Below are 15,500 nucleotides of genomic sequence, written 5' to 3' on the forward strand. Positions count from 1 at the left end.
TACCGTGTGACGCCGGCCTTAGGCCTAAAACACACGGCATCAAAATTGGTGCGAATGGAATGTGATAAAACATCGCATTCCACTCGGACCAATATTAGCCTGTATGTCAGCACCCATGAGAAATTATTTTCTCAGCCCTAATCGGTCTGAGAAAATAATCACAGCATGCTACAACTGTAATGCGATCCTTTTTTCTCTCGCACCCATTCAAGTCTATAGGGCGAGAGAAAAATCGCACTGCACTCGCATTACACCGGTGTACCGCGAGTGCAGGGCGAGAGTGGAAATAGCCGGCTACAGCGGAGAGAGGGAGATAAATCGTTCCCTCCCCTCCACAGCGCCGGCCCTCCCCTCCTAAGAGCTGGCCCGCCCCCTGCAGCTGAGGTCCGATCGTATGATCGGACCTCAGTCCCAGTGACACTCGACTGACACTCGGCTTCACTGGGCTACCAGCGTGAGCCGAGTGTCATGCGAGAATTGCATTATTCCCCATATGGCCCCAGCCTAAGAGAAACAAATACCCATTGAAGTTCTTAATTGGTTTTAATAATGTGTGCTGTGCTTTTAAATTTATAATGCTAAATATTAAAAGTTATGTTTTAATGTACAAAATGAGTCTTTAGTTGCCTTTGGCAAATTGTAACTACTTGAAAAATAATTGGACCGCTCTCGGATGACATCTGATTGCGATCCAATTCTCACAGACTGACAGAATGGAGATTAAGAAACTTTTTTATTTATTCTCCACATCCAAGGAAAACGGATCAAACTCGTGTCCAAGTCTGGTTAGCATAATCGGACTGTTTTTCTCAAATGGAGAAAATATGGTAGTGTGAGCCCAGCCAGAAAACTACTATTGAGATGTTACAACCTCTAAAATATGCCTCAACAGACTCCAAGTGGTTCAAAATAAATAACAGAAGTACACTTACCGATTGAGTTCCCTGTCAAGTCATCGTCAGCAAAAAGACTGGTTAGACATGACACGTGGTAGTCAGTCGCTGATGATGTCAGTACACAATTATTGACTGCTGCAGTGACATGTTGTGTATGATATATCACCACATTGTTGATCTAAGCAGGGCAGACAGAGGAAACTGCGCCAGCACTGCATGAATGAACCAAAAACGCAAAGTGCAGTTGAAACCAGAAGTACACTATCTAAAAAGTCACATGTGCATGTTTTTCTCACATGAAATCAGAATAAACCTTTCCCGTTTTAGGTCAATTAGGATTACCAAAATTATTTATATTTGTCAAATGCCAGAACAATGAGAGAGCAAGAATGTTTTAAGATATTTTTTTTTCCAATTTTTAAAGTTTTATTGAGTTTTAAAGAATACATTAAAGGAACATGGATCCATGTTATAACTGACAATGCGAAACCAAAGTCTATGCGACACAACACATTCGCAAACGTCATGACAGTATGTAAATGATTGGTATGATACATGGATAGTCGTTTTGAACCACAAAGAATAATAAGCCAAAGAGGAAAGGTGAAGAAGCAGTATGTTCACGAAAAATACCAAAGGAAGGATAAGTCAGGGCAAGAGAGGAAGAGATGGAGAGTAGAGCGCATCGGCCGGGTCTGATACTTTGTCCGTTGGACCAAGACATGTTGGAAGGGTGGTGTATATTATCTGAAGTAAGTGGAGCCAAGGTGCCTATCTTCCGGAGGTTAGATTAATTCAAGAATTTTTTTGCCAGAGAGGAATGATTCCCATTGAAACCATTTAGTGGCTGTTGCCACCGTCTGTCCACGCGACTCTGCCATCACCTTTTCCATGCGGTGGATCACATTCACTTCCATTACCCACTCATCTATCGTAGGGGGGGCAGGGTCTTTCCAGCGCCGTGGGACCACTGTCTTTGCTGCCTGGAGAAGGTGGCCCAAGAGGGACTTTTTATAGGCCTTTTCTGAGACATTAAAAATGTATAGTAGGACTGCCTCTGGGCGGCTGGGGACTATGATCCCTGTGACCTCCTGTATGGCTGCTAGTACTTTTTTCCAAAAGACCCCCAAGCCCGGGCAGTACCACCAGATGTGGGACATGGTGCCTCCCTGTGCTCCACAAAGCCAAAAGGTATCAGGCGCCTCAGGACACCACGCATGAAGAGACATTGGGACCCTGTACCACCTGGAGAGTATTTTATAGCTGGTTTCTTGCATTCTGGTGGCCACGACGGACTTGTGGGTTAGTCGGAAGCGACGTGCCCACTGGTTCCCAAGGAACGTCTGGTTGAGCTCTGCTTCCGACGCCGCACAAAAGCGAGGAAGGGATGCCTCTGCCGTGTTGGTTATGATCTTATATATTTTTGATATCGCATGACGTGTATCTAAGGACCCAGTGCAAAGGTTTTCAAATGGAGTTTGGGGTGGAAGACGCGCCATGACGATGTTTTGTGAGATTATGAAGTGTTTGAGTTGTGCATATTCAAAATGAAACCGCATCCTGAAATTACGATTTTCCACAATCTCCAGAAGCGGTAGAAGGGATCCCCCAGGAGCTACCTGGTTCAGTCTTAAGGGGCTCTGTTTCGTACTGCCCAGGAAGTTGTTGGGTGATGCCCCCGGTAGAAACTCTGGGTTATCGGTTAATGGCATAAGGGGTCCTCCCGGCTGAATCAGGCGATTGCGTAATGATGTAGAATGTATAGTTTTCAATGTTTGTTTAGTGCTATAAGACATTTCAATCTTATGTTTGGTAAGGAGTTGCCATGTCCACGGCAGGGTCGGCACTGACAAGGGGCATAGATCCTGCGCTAGGCAGATCCAAAGCTTAGACCTAGAGCTATGTAAGAGGTCTAGAACTCTGGCATGGGCGGCCGCCATGTAATAACGCCTGCAGTCGGGCAGCCCCACACCTCCTGCGTTCTTGGTCCTAGTTAGAACGTTACTCCTGAGACGGGCGTGCTTCTTTGACCAAACAAATTGATCAAATAAGCGCTGTATCCTGGCCCATTTGGCTGCCGGAACGTAAACTGGGACCGTCTGTATCAAGTATAGCAATCTTGGCTGGGCCGTCATTCTGAGGGCGCCAATCCTGCCGAACCATGAAACAGTACCTCTCTGCCACAAGGTCAGGTCTCCCTCAAGCTTTGACAGGAAGCTTTGATAGTTTAGTTGAAAACGTTTTGTCAAATCGGATGGGATATTGATGCCCAAGTATCCAATACTGCCATGGGGTGGCCATCTGAAGGGGAAGTTTGGTTTTATTGCATTTATTGTCGTTTGTGGCAAAGTAATCTTTAGAGCCTCTGATTTATCAAAATTAATTTTAAAGTTGGACCATTTACTAAAGCGGTTTAGTTCTAGCATTAGGGGTGGGAGTGATGTGAGGGGGTTACAGAGGTAAATAAGAAGATCGTCAGCAAAGCCGGCACATTTGTGTTCCCGATTGGCGATCCTAATTCCCTGTATATCCGGGTTGGTCCTAATGGCCGATAACAAGTGCTCCATGACCAGGATATATAGCAGAGGTGACAAGGGACACCCCTGCCTGGTCCCGTTATGGATGGAGAAGGGCCTTGACAGAGTGCCATTAATTTTAAGGTGTGCAGTCGGAGAATGATATAAGGCCATAATCCTGGTCGAAAAAACTGGCCCCAGGCCCATATGGTCCAGTGTTTGTGAAAGTGACTGCCAGGAAACTCTGTCGAAGGCCTTCTCAGCGTCCAGAGATAGCAACATGAAAGAGAGTTTTTTTTTTTTGTGTGTGCATGTTGGATCAGGTCCAAGGTCTTTATTGTATTGTCCCTCGCCTCCCTACCCGGGACAAATCCGACCTGGTCCAAATGTATCAGGTCAGGGAGTAAAGGGCCAAGTCTATTTGCTAAAAGCTTGGCATAGAATTTTAAATCAACATTAAGGAGTGAGATCGGTCTAAAACTGCTACACGCCGTGGGGTCTTTTCCAGCCTTGCGGAGCAAGGAGATGTGGACCGTAGTGGAATGGGGCGGGAAAGGGACAGAGTCAGAAATTGAATTGAAGGAGAGAAGCATTAAGGGAGCCAATTGTTCAGAAAAGGATTTGTAGAATTTGGCGGGGAACCCGTCTGGTCCAGGACTCTTATTACCAGGTGAGTCACTAATCCCCGCCAACAATTCCTCCAAAGAAAATGGGCTTTCCAGGGTTTCAATTATAGAACTATTAAGACGTCGGAAAGGTGAGAGCATTAAAGGACCGCCTACCCTCGACTCCGGGGGTTCGACAGGTAGGTTATATAACTTGGAAAACAAGTCATGAAAGGTGTTTGAAATGTCGGGGGTAGCATAGAGCAGTTTGTCGCATGAGTTTTTGATGCAAGGAATGAGGGTATGGGCTCTCCCTTCTCTCAACGCATTAGCCAACAGTCTTCCTGGCTTGTCCCCAAACTAATAAAACTTCCCTTTCCCCACCTGTAGTAGGCGCTTGTAAGAGGAATCTAACAGTTTTTTAACCTCAATCCTAGCTTGCAGAAGAGCTTGTAAGTTTGTGGCCGATAAGGATCGCTTATGGATGAGCTCCAGTTCAGAGACCCTATGGAGAGCGTTTACTATGTCTTGGGCCTTTTCTTTTTTAATTTGGGACCCATGCTTGATAAAAATACCTCACAGGACACACTTCAGTGCTTCCCACTTGTAAGTGGGGGCTGTGTCGTCCGAGTGGTCCTCCATGAACCTTGTGATAGAGGTCTGAACGTCTGTGACGCAGAGCTCATCCAACAGCAACGACTCATTCAGCCACCACGATCCTGAAGGGACTAAGAGAGAGGGAATTGCAATCGTACAATAGACCGGCGCGTGGTCTGACCACAAAATGTTATCCATCCTAGAATGTTGGATCCATGGAAGAGCATTGTGTTGCAGTAGTATATAGTCTATACGACTGTATGAGTCTTCTGTATGGGAGTAGAAGCTATAGTCTCTGTCCGATGGATGTTTCAGTCTCCATGTGTCGAACAGTTGAATACGCAATAAAGCTTTTTTGATGCGTTTAATGATAGTGTATGAAATGCTGGATTTCCCCCTGGAATTGTCCAATGTGGGGTCCAGGGTGACATTGAGGTCGCCACACAGAATTGCCGTGCCCTGTATCAGTAGGATCGCCTCGTCGACTAAGCTGGTAATAAAGCTGTCCTGCCTTTGGTTTGGGGCATAGGCATTGATTATTGTGAGAGTTTGGTCCCCCACTCTCAGAGAGAGGATGATATATCTGCCAAAACTATCAGTCGAGCATTTTAAGATTTGATGCGGGAGCGATTTATGGATGGCAATCGCCACTCCTTTAGAACGGGAATCTGTGTTGTCAGAGAATACCCATGTCTGGTAATACTTATTTTTAGTAATAACGGGGGCATGTCCTAGCTTGAAATGGATCTCCTGGAAACACACTATTCCCACCTTCCGTTTGTGAAGGTGGTAAAGTACCTGTGGCCGTTTCTCCGGAACATTTAGGCCCCTGGCATTGAAAGAAGCGATGGTTAGGTCCGCCATCTGTAAGGGAATAAGACATTAGAGATATATGAAAGAGGGGATCGAACACCATCAGCCTGGCCGTGAAAGAGAAGAGAGAAAGACGTGGGAAGGGTAGAATGTATCAGAGAAAAAAACAACAAGAACAGCAGGTAGAAAGACCTTACACAATAATCTAAGTCCGAACAAATGTTCATAGGGAACATATCCACTTCAACTAAGCAGAACAGGGGATCCCAGCCTATGTGGGGGAAGAAGATGTCAGACATAACCGAGCAGAGCTCAATCTATACTTAAAACATTAAAGATAACCATAAACACCGGCAAAGGTAACAAATGTTTACGCAATACGGGCAACGTGCGTAGCCTCCGGCCTTTTCTATGTCGACTGCCGCAGGCGGCCCCCTTTGCGACCCCTTTCTCCTCTCGGGGGTAGCCCCCTGCTGGATTCTGCAGGTGGGTTCGACTTGGGAGCGTTCGTTCCCCGCCCGGGGACCCACGGCTGAAGCAGGGTGGTGGGCCATGCTGAAATGGAGACTGAGGGTAAACCCAGGCTCAAGATGAAGGCCGGAAAGTCCTCTGGGGAACGTAGGACCCACCACCGCGAGTCCTTCTACACCGATAGGGAGAAGGGGAATCCCCATCGGAACGGTAGACCCTTCTCCTTTAATACATCCAGGAGAGGCTTAAGATTGGTGCGCTGGGCCAGGGTGTGACTTGAGAGATCCGGCATTATGCGGATAGCGGAGCCATTGTATGATAAAGTCTGTTTCCTCCTAGCAGCTTGCAAGATGGCCTCTTTGACGGCAAAAAAGTGCACCCGGCACACAACATCCCTCGACGAGAGTCCACTGCGTCAGGAGGATGTAGGGCCCTATGAGCTCTGTCAAGTTCAAGGGGGGCACCTGGTGGTCTCTTTAGCAAGCCATTAAAAAGTGAATGGAGGACTGCTGGGATATCGGGGGCGGCAATGGAATCATTAAGGCCCCTAACACATAGATTGTTCCTTTTGTTTCTGTTCTCTAAATCATCTACTTGCTGTTGGAGGGCAAATAATTAATTGGACTGGTTTTTTACCGTCTCTTGGATAGATTGCATAGAGACCTGAGAAGCTGATTGCTGCTCATCAAGGAAGTCTACCCTATGGGTAAGTATGGAAAGTTTAGATCGTAATTGGGTGAATTCTTGTTTACATTCCACTACTACTTGGCTGGCCAGTGCAGCAATATCATTCTTGGTGGGAATCGCTTGTAGCAATGACCGCAGGTCTGCCAAGGATGCCAGGCGGTCCTCGCCCATCGTGGCGGCTGTATGAGATATGTTGGAGTATGCACGAAAAGAGTCCTGTAGAGTTGGACCATATATCATATTTTGCGTTCCATGAGGGTTGTTTATGTCATCCCACGCCCGTGGGACTGCAGCAGAGAAGGCAGAGTGAGAAGGCCTCTGGGAAGGCAGAGTGAGGGAGACCCCAGCATCCTGGATCCCCCGTTCACGGGCATCAGTGTGCTCCTCTCTGGATCCCCATCAGGGCCCGACAGGTGCTCAGCCCAGGAGGATCCCGTGGACCAGCCCCCTGAGGGTGTGGGGGATACCTCTCCCTGAGGAAGTCCCCACGATTCACCAGCAGCTCCTGTGGCCTCCCTCCTTCTCCAGCCCCCCCCCCCCCCAAAGGCTGTGGGACCTCTATATAGAAGGTATGACTGGGGTTAATACTGTTGCCCCCAGGCCGAGCCCCGTCCATCAGGACCCCCTGCTGTTCCTGCTTCTGGGTAATACCGCCAGGCAGTCCCTTAGGGTTGGTCATTATACCCTCCTCTCACCCAGCCACAGCACCTGTGTTTGATGATGATGGAGGTGATGATGGAGGTTCCTGCCGGTTGGCTTCACTGCGCAGCAGCTGGTTCCTCAGCGCCCGCTGCTGTAGTGGTGAGGCATCGCCTGAGCCCAGGCCCACGAGTACCTCGCGTCTGCCGGTCCCCGCCTCCTGGATTCCACCAGCGCCGGTCGCAGGTGAGTTATGCTGACTCTCCGGTCCCAGCTGAGCTGCAGCGGACCGCGCGGCCTGCAGGGCAGCAGCCGCGGGCACCCCTTCTCCACCGCCGATCCACGCTCTCCAGATACGCGACCGCCATCTTGCAGAGGCGCCGCTGGGCTCACCACCGCTCCATTCACGGGGCTCCCGCTGCCTCTCACCGCCGTCGGGGGACCAGCCGGGAGACCCTCCACACCACGGGGGTTCCCCGTTGCTTCTCCTCTCCTCTGATTTTCTGTGGCTGTAGCGGCTTCGGGCACCAGGTCAGGGACGGGCTCAGGGTCTGCAGGCCTCAATTCCCTCCCTGGTAGTGAAACGTCCCCGAGCTCCCGGGAGTGGGTAAGATATGCTCCGATGTTGCTCTGGGGTGCAGGGTTTGTTCTTTTTAGTGGAGGATTTGCCCATTTTGAAGTTAAAACTGGCTTTATGGAAGAATGTAGAGAGGAGCTCAGGAAAACAGTGTCCTCACTCAGTCATGTCCGGCTCCGTCCCCCGTTTTAAGATTTTTTTATTACTTTCTGCAAAGTCAAAAGTTTACATACACTAACAGTACTATGTCTTTAAACAATATGGGTCAGCCCATATGATGATGTCATGTCTTTGGAAGCTTCTGATAGGTTTATTGGCAACATCTGAGTTAATAAGAGACACACCTGTGGATGTATTTTAATGCACACCTGAAGCACACTGCTTCTTTGTGTAGCATCATGGGAAAGTCAAAAGAAATCAGCCAAGATCTCAGAAGAGAATTGTGGACTTGAACAAGTCTGGTTCATCCTTGGGTGCAATTTTTAAATACTTTATTTTCTGGCGTATAAGACGACTTTTTAACCCCAGAAAAACTTCTCAAAAGTCGGGTGTCGTCTTCTACGGCAGTGCACGGTGGTGCATGAGCCCTTTGTTTAGTAATACCCTCTTACCGGTCCCCTTCTTACACACAGTAAACATTATTCTCTCCTGTCATCCGTTCCCTCGGTGCCTTCAGCTTCTTCTGGCAGACCTCAGGCCCATAGACCCCTCCGAGATAGCGTCCTGTACACGGGGCTGTCGTCATGGCTTTACCGCAGTTAAATGCTTTGCTTTCACTACACACAACACTGTTGGTTATAAATTACTTAGTGACCAAATGTAGAGCTGGTGGAGTAAGGTTGAACTAGATCGACCTAGGTCTTTTTTCAACTCAAGTAACTATGTAAAAAGCATTCAACTGCAGTAAAGTGCTGACAGCAGTGGCGGCCGCATGTACAGGACGCGATCATGGAAGGGTCTATGAGCCTGCGGTCCGCAAGAAGCACTCCTCCATGATCACATCCCATACACGGGGCTGCTACTGTCAGCGCTTTACTGCAGTTGAATTCTTTACGGCACCGCAAAGCATTCAGCTATAGTAAAGCCATAGCGGCGGCGGCCCTGTGTACAGGACGCTATTGCGGAGGGGTCTATGAGCCTGCGGTCTGCCAGAAGAAGCTGAAGGCACCATGAGAACGGAAAACAGGTGACAATGTTTATTGTGTGTAAACAACAGCATAATAGGGGACAAGAAGACAATACTACACAATGGGCACATTACTACATGGGGGGGACAAGGATGGGCATATTACTAAACAATGGGCTCATTACTGCAGGGGACATTACTAAACAATGGGCTCATTACTGCAGGGGACATTACTAAACAATAGGCTCATTACTCGGGTCGGTTTATACTGGAGTATATACGATATATTCCAAACTGCTTGCTGAAGTTTTGATAACATCTGTTTTATCTGCTGCAGATTAAGCACTGCTCTGAATGCTGAGCTCTGTATAACTGCATACACACCACTGATTGGTAGCTTTCTGTGTAGACTGTGCATAAGCAGAAAGCTACTAATCAGTGGTGGTGGGGGGGTTTATACAACACAACTTATAAATATGTAGGACTATAACAGCAGTCTTTCAGTGATAAGATCGCTGTTTTATCAGCAGGAGATTATCAAAACTACATCAAGCAGCCCAATAAGTGATACATCGCTGGAACCAGGGTCTCTGTTTCTATATTATGCTGTGCTCATTTTAGGTGGCACAAACCTGGTGACATATTCCCTTTAAAACAATATTCATATCTTAATAACTGCTAGGATATAGCATTAGTAAATTATCTCTGGGACTCCAAGGACTGCGACCTCCCCCAATCCTGGGAATGAACGGGCTGCAGTGCTGCTTCCTCTTCACATTCTTTTATCTACACAGGGTTAATCATAGCCATGGGAATACTCTTTGAAAGGAACATTGTAGGCAAAACTGAATTGTTGTGATATATCTAAACCAGGGCCTGGGGGGGGCAGTGTATAGTTAGTTAGGTCCAGAAATATTTGGACAGTGACACAAGTTTTGTTATTTTAGCTGTTACAAAAACATGTTCAGAAATACAATTATATATATAATATGGGCTGAAAGTGCACACTCCCAGCTGCAATATGAGAGTTTTCACATCCAAATCGGAGAAAGGGTTTAGGAATCATAGCTCTGTAATGCATAGCCGCCTCCTTTTTCAAGGGACCAAAAGTAATTGGACAAGGGACTCTAAGGGCTGCAATTAACTCTGGAGGCGTCTCCCTCGTTAACCTGTAATCAATGAAGTAGTTAAAAGGTCTGGGGTTGATTACAGGTGTGTGGTTTTGCATTTGGAAGCTGTTGCTGTGACCAGACAACATGCGGTCTAAGGAACTCTCAATTGAGGTGAAGCAGAACATCCTGAGGCTGAAAAAAAAGAAAAAATCCATCAGAGAGATAGCAGACATGCTTGGAGTAGCAAAATCAACAGTCGGGTACATTCTGAGAAAAAAGGAATTGACTGGTGAGCTTGGGAACTCAAAAAGGCCTGGGCGTCCACGGATGACAACAGTGGTGGATGATCGCCGCATACTTTCTTTGGTGAAGAAGAACCCGTTCACAACATCAACTGAAGTCCAGAACACTCTCAGTGAAGTAGGTGTATCTGTCTCTAAGTCAACAGTAAAGAGAAGACTCCATGAAAGTAAATACAAAGGGTTCACATCTAGATGCAAACCATTCATCAATTCCAAAAATAGACAGGCCAGAGTTAAATTTGCTGAAAAACACCTCATGAAGCCAGCTCAGTTCTGGAAAAGTATTCTATGGACCGATGAGACAAAGATCAACCTGTACCAGAATGATGGGAAGAAAAAAGTTTGGAGAAGAAAGGGAACGGCACATGATCCAGGGCACACCACATCCTCTGTAAAACATGGTGGAGGCAACGTGATGGCATGGGCATGCATGGCTTTCAATGGCACTGGGTCACTTGTGTTTATTGATGACATAACAGCAGACAAGAGTAGCCGGATGAATTCTGAAGTGTACCAGGATATACTTTCAGCCCAGATTCAGCCAAATGCCGCAAAGTTGATCGGACTACGCTTCATAGTACAGATGGACAATGACCCCAAGCATACAGCCAAAGCTACCCAGGAGTTCATGAGTGCAAAAAAGTGGAACATTCTGCAATGGCCAAGTCAATCACCAGATCTTAACCCAATTGAGCATGCATTTCACTTGCTCAAATCCAGACTTAAGACGGAAAGACTCACAAACAAGCAAGACCTGAAGGCTGCGGCTGTAAAGGCCTGGCAAAGCATTAAGAAGGAGGAAACCCAGCGTTTGGTGATGTCCATGGGTTCCAGACTTAAGGCAGTGATTGCCTCCAAAGGATTCGCAACAAAATATTGAAAATAAAAATATTTTGTTTGGGTTTGGTTTATTTGTCCAATTACTTTTGACCTCCTAAAATGTGGAGTGTTTGTAAAGAAATGTGTACAATTCCTACAATTTTTATCAGATATTTTTGTTCAAACCTTCAAATTAAACGTTACAATCTGCACTTGAATTCTGTTGTAGAGGTTTCATTTCAAATTCAATGTGGTGGCATGCAGAGCCCAACTCGCGAAAATTGTGTCACTGTCCAAATATTTCTGGACCTAACTGTATGTATCAGTCCCCTAAAAGGGGGTTATATGAGATATATTGTTTGTATTTAGCTCTATTTTTAAAGGATGACAAATCTGTCAGCAGGTTTTTCTATGTAATCAGAGCAACATGATGTAGAAGCTAAGACCTTGGTTCCCAGTATTATGTCACTCACTAGGCTGTGTTTTGCCTTTTCAATAGAATCAGTGTTATATCAGCAAGAAATTATTATTAAGGGACTAGGTGTCTCTTGCCTTCTAGTCCTCTTCCTCTGTGTAACCCCACCCCACCAGTGATCAGCAGTTTTCTGTCAATATACAGTGTACACAGAAAGCTGCCAATCAGTGGTGTGGGCAGATTTATACAGGGATCAAAAGTCAGAGATCTGCTAAATCTGCTGGAGAAAGAACATTGATTAAATCAAAATTAAAGCAGCCAGACCAGCAAGAGATACATTGCTGGAATCAAGGTCTCAGCCCCTACATCATGCTATGCTCTCATTACATATGAAAAACCTAGTGAGGAATTCTCTTTAAGTTCTCCTGCAATAGCCTGTGAAATGTGCAGGACACTCATACAGGGAACGGAGCGGCTGACCATCTCTGGATTTTTAGTCAAAGGCTTTTTAACTGCTTACTATTGTTTTAAAACATAAGCTGAAACACTTTTATCATTTCTCAACAGATGAAAGAGGCAGATGAAGGTGCAGATGGTGGCGATAACTTAATGAAATCCCTCCGTAAAAGACGAGTACGGAAAGATTAACAATTCCAGCATATTTATAGGACTGTTATAGAGAGCCGGCTTGCCAACCAGTTTGTATGGGCCTGCTGATGGACAGGATACACTGACATGGAACCATATCTAACCTCTTGGTGCAAAACGTTGTTAAATTTCAACATTTCCCATTAATTCTTGTCAGACGTTTTACATTTTGATTTAAGCGTTGAGTTTCTTTGAGATTTCAGATGCATCCAGGTTTTGCATTCTTAGACCGCGCCTATCTAAATTCCCTGTACTCATCTTATTAATTCTAATACAGACCTAGACAGTGGCCACTAGGTTCACCAGCAGCTCCACGCTGAATTTCTCTTACCTATATCATAATGTTTAACAATATCTGTCCCATCAGATCTGCCGCACAGATGATGCCCTGCACTGAACACTAGTAACATAAGAGCCTATGAAGGTGATGCCAAGGCCATACGTTGCTTCGCACCAAGGAGATTTAGCGAAGAGCACATTATACCAATGGGTTCTAGGTGAAACATTTCTCAGGATGTTAAAGAAGTTACATCAGGCTGTTATTTGCCATTGATACCGAGTCCGTAAAGCACAACTGGATCTTGAAAATATCATTTATATATGCATATTTATTTTTGGGGCCAAATGAAAATACAGTTTCCACTGTCCCAGGAATATGTACAGGGTTACAGGGATTTTACCCTTTGAACATTTGTTTTGAATGAGCGGAATTCTAAACTTGAGTATTTTTTGCAATTCTGCATCCCAACAAATGGTTAAAGGGAACCTGTCACCAGATTTGGCCCCATAGGCTGCGGCCACCACCAGAGAACCCGTATATACAGCATTCCAGAATACTGTATATAAGAGCCCAGGCCATGCTGTAGAAAGTAAAAATCACTTTTATAATACCTGTGAGGCTGTCTGGTCCGATGATTGTCGCTAGTTTCTGATCCGGCGCCTCCTCTCTGCGGCGTTCGCTGTTCTCCTTCTACCCAGCAGAGTATAGATGATGTGTCCTGCTCATACGCACTTTGATCTCCCCTGCTTAGGGCAGATCAAAGTACTGTAATATGCAGGTGCGAGGAAAGGTTACAGATGGCCCGCACATGCGGACTATAATACTTTGATCTTCCCTCAGCAGAGCAGATCAACGTGAGCCTGCGCAGGACACGTTATCCATACTCGGCTGTGTATGAGGACGGCGATTGCTGCAGAGAGAAGGCGCCAGACTGGAGAGCAGCGACACCCATAGGACTGAACCGCCCCTTAGGTGAGTATTATAAAAGTGAATTTTACGTTCTACAGAGCGGCCTGGGCTCTTACACAGAATACACAGTATTCTGAAATGCTGCATGTAAGGCTCATTGGTGGTGGCCGCAGGTTATAGTCGCCAAATCTGGTGACAGGTTCCCTTTACTAGCGAGCCCAATAGAGGTGAATGGTCTGTACGGTGTAGTTTTCCATGTTGATGCTAAACATATCCTACTTTATCTAAATAACCTGATGTACATTTTATCCCTAAACTTTTATAGTTGAATGTTTAACAAAAAAAGTTGTCAATGTTTATTAAAATAACAAATATACATTGTTACTTCAAATAAATATTTCATATATTTGGTGGTTTATTTTCCCATTTAGTTATAGAAATTACCCAAAATAAGGACACAAAATTGAAATGGCATTTGCAGCTTTATAGTGCAATCGGTAATTCTTAATAATTTATCTGTAGATTATTGCTCGACAGTAAATATTGCTCAGAGCCACATTGATGTTTTGAATATATGTGGCTAGCATACAGCAGTCTTGGCATAAGAATGCCATAAAGGAAGATTAAGAACTCTGAATATGATGGATAATCTGTGTATTATATGGACATTTATCTGAAAGTTTGGTTTGTATTTCTACATTATACATGGCCAGAATAAAAGCTGAGGTGAAGTGGTGCAAACGTCTGCACAGGACAATCACACAGCAGGTATATATCAGCTGTAGGACCTGGCGTTGCCCGGGATAGTAACGAAGTGTCTCTATTCCACTCTCCCATGCTTTCTCTCTGCCCCTCTCCACTAAAATCATATTAACTCACACATAAGCTGTCTTATACTAACCATCTGAACTTCTATTAATGAGCTGTAGCAAAACAGAAGCAGAGCTGTGATTGGTTGCTATAAATCACCTGATAAATATCCAGGTGTGTGTGTGTGTGTGTGTGTGTGTGTGTGTGTGTGTGTGTGTGTGTGTGTGTGTGTGTGTGTGTGTGTGTGTGTGTGTGTGTGTGTGTGTGTGTGTGTGTGTGTGTGTCCAGAATAGGAGTCTATAATAACAGATCTAATCCCAGCTCGGGGGCTAGTATTCTCAGGCTAGGGAGGTCCATGCTTATTAGGCTACCCCCAGCCTAAAAATAGCAGACTCCTAAGATTGTCGCAGCCATTAGATGTCATGCAACAATCCCAGCCCTTTACCCGACTCTTCCCAATTGCCCTAGTGTGGTGGCAATAAGGGTAATAAAGGATTAATGACAGCGCACAACTGTCATCAAGCCCAAAAATAGTGATGGGTAGGGGTCTACGAGACACCCCATCACTAATCCTATGAGTAAAAAGAAATAAACACAAACACAGAGAAAAATCCTTTATTTGAAGAAAAAAAAATACAACACCCTCTTTCCCCTCTTTATAAACCCGAAAAAGACCATTGAAGTTCTGCCATAATCCACACGACTGTCCTGGCTCTGCCACATCAGAGCCTGGAGAGTTAAATCATGTCCGATCTCTCCAGGCTCCAGGAAACACTGACAAAGGGGACCCAGCTGGCAGCAGTGACGTCACTCAGTTCATCGGAGGTCATACCCGTATTCCCACGGTATGACGTCTGGTGACCTGAAGCACTCTGGCTTAAAGTGCGGGGCTATGCCCTGCACCCTACCAGCCCTTGAACACTGACAGTCCCAGTCGGGGTACGGGGACTGCAGGGCAGTCCCGAATCTCCCTGCCCCCGGTCGGCACTTTCACTGTTAAAGGACTGGCATGGCCCCGTACTTTAAGCCAGAGTGCGGTACTCAGGTCACCAGAGGTCATACCGTGGGAACCCAGGTATGACCTTCGGTGAACTGAGTGACGTCACTGCTGCTAGTCAGTCCCCTTTATCAGTGTTTCCCAGAGCCTGGAGAGATTGGACATGTTTTCGGTCTCTCTAGGCACAGATGAAGCAGAGCCAGGACAGACGAGTGTATTAGCGGGAACTTCAAGGGTCTTTTTGGGGTTAATAGAGGGGAAAGAGGAAAGAGGGTGCTGTA

At 46.0% G+C, this 15,500-nt stretch overlaps 1 protein-coding gene across 2 annotated transcripts in view; it reads left to right on the forward strand.

Annotated features, from left to right (window-relative positions):
• CLGN (calmegin) overlaps positions 1 to 13,818 on the forward strand; it is a 101,500-nt gene extending 87,682 nt beyond the window's left edge. For both annotated transcript variants that reach the window (XM_075348420.1, XM_075348429.1), the window contains exon 15: positions 12,143 to 13,818. In XM_075348420.1, the coding sequence (XP_075204535.1) occupies positions 12,143 to 12,223 (81 nt within the window). In that variant the 3' untranslated portion in view covers positions 12,224 to 13,818. The remainder of the gene's footprint in view (positions 1 to 12,142) is intronic.
• Positions 13,819 to 15,500: the final 1,682 nt, after the last annotated feature.

Source organism: Anomaloglossus baeobatrachus, chromosome 1 (assembly GCF_048569485.1).
Source record: "Anomaloglossus baeobatrachus isolate aAnoBae1 chromosome 1, aAnoBae1.hap1, whole genome shotgun sequence".
In the NCBI taxonomy this organism is placed as follows: Eukaryota; Metazoa; Chordata; class Amphibia; order Anura; family Aromobatidae; genus Anomaloglossus; species Anomaloglossus baeobatrachus.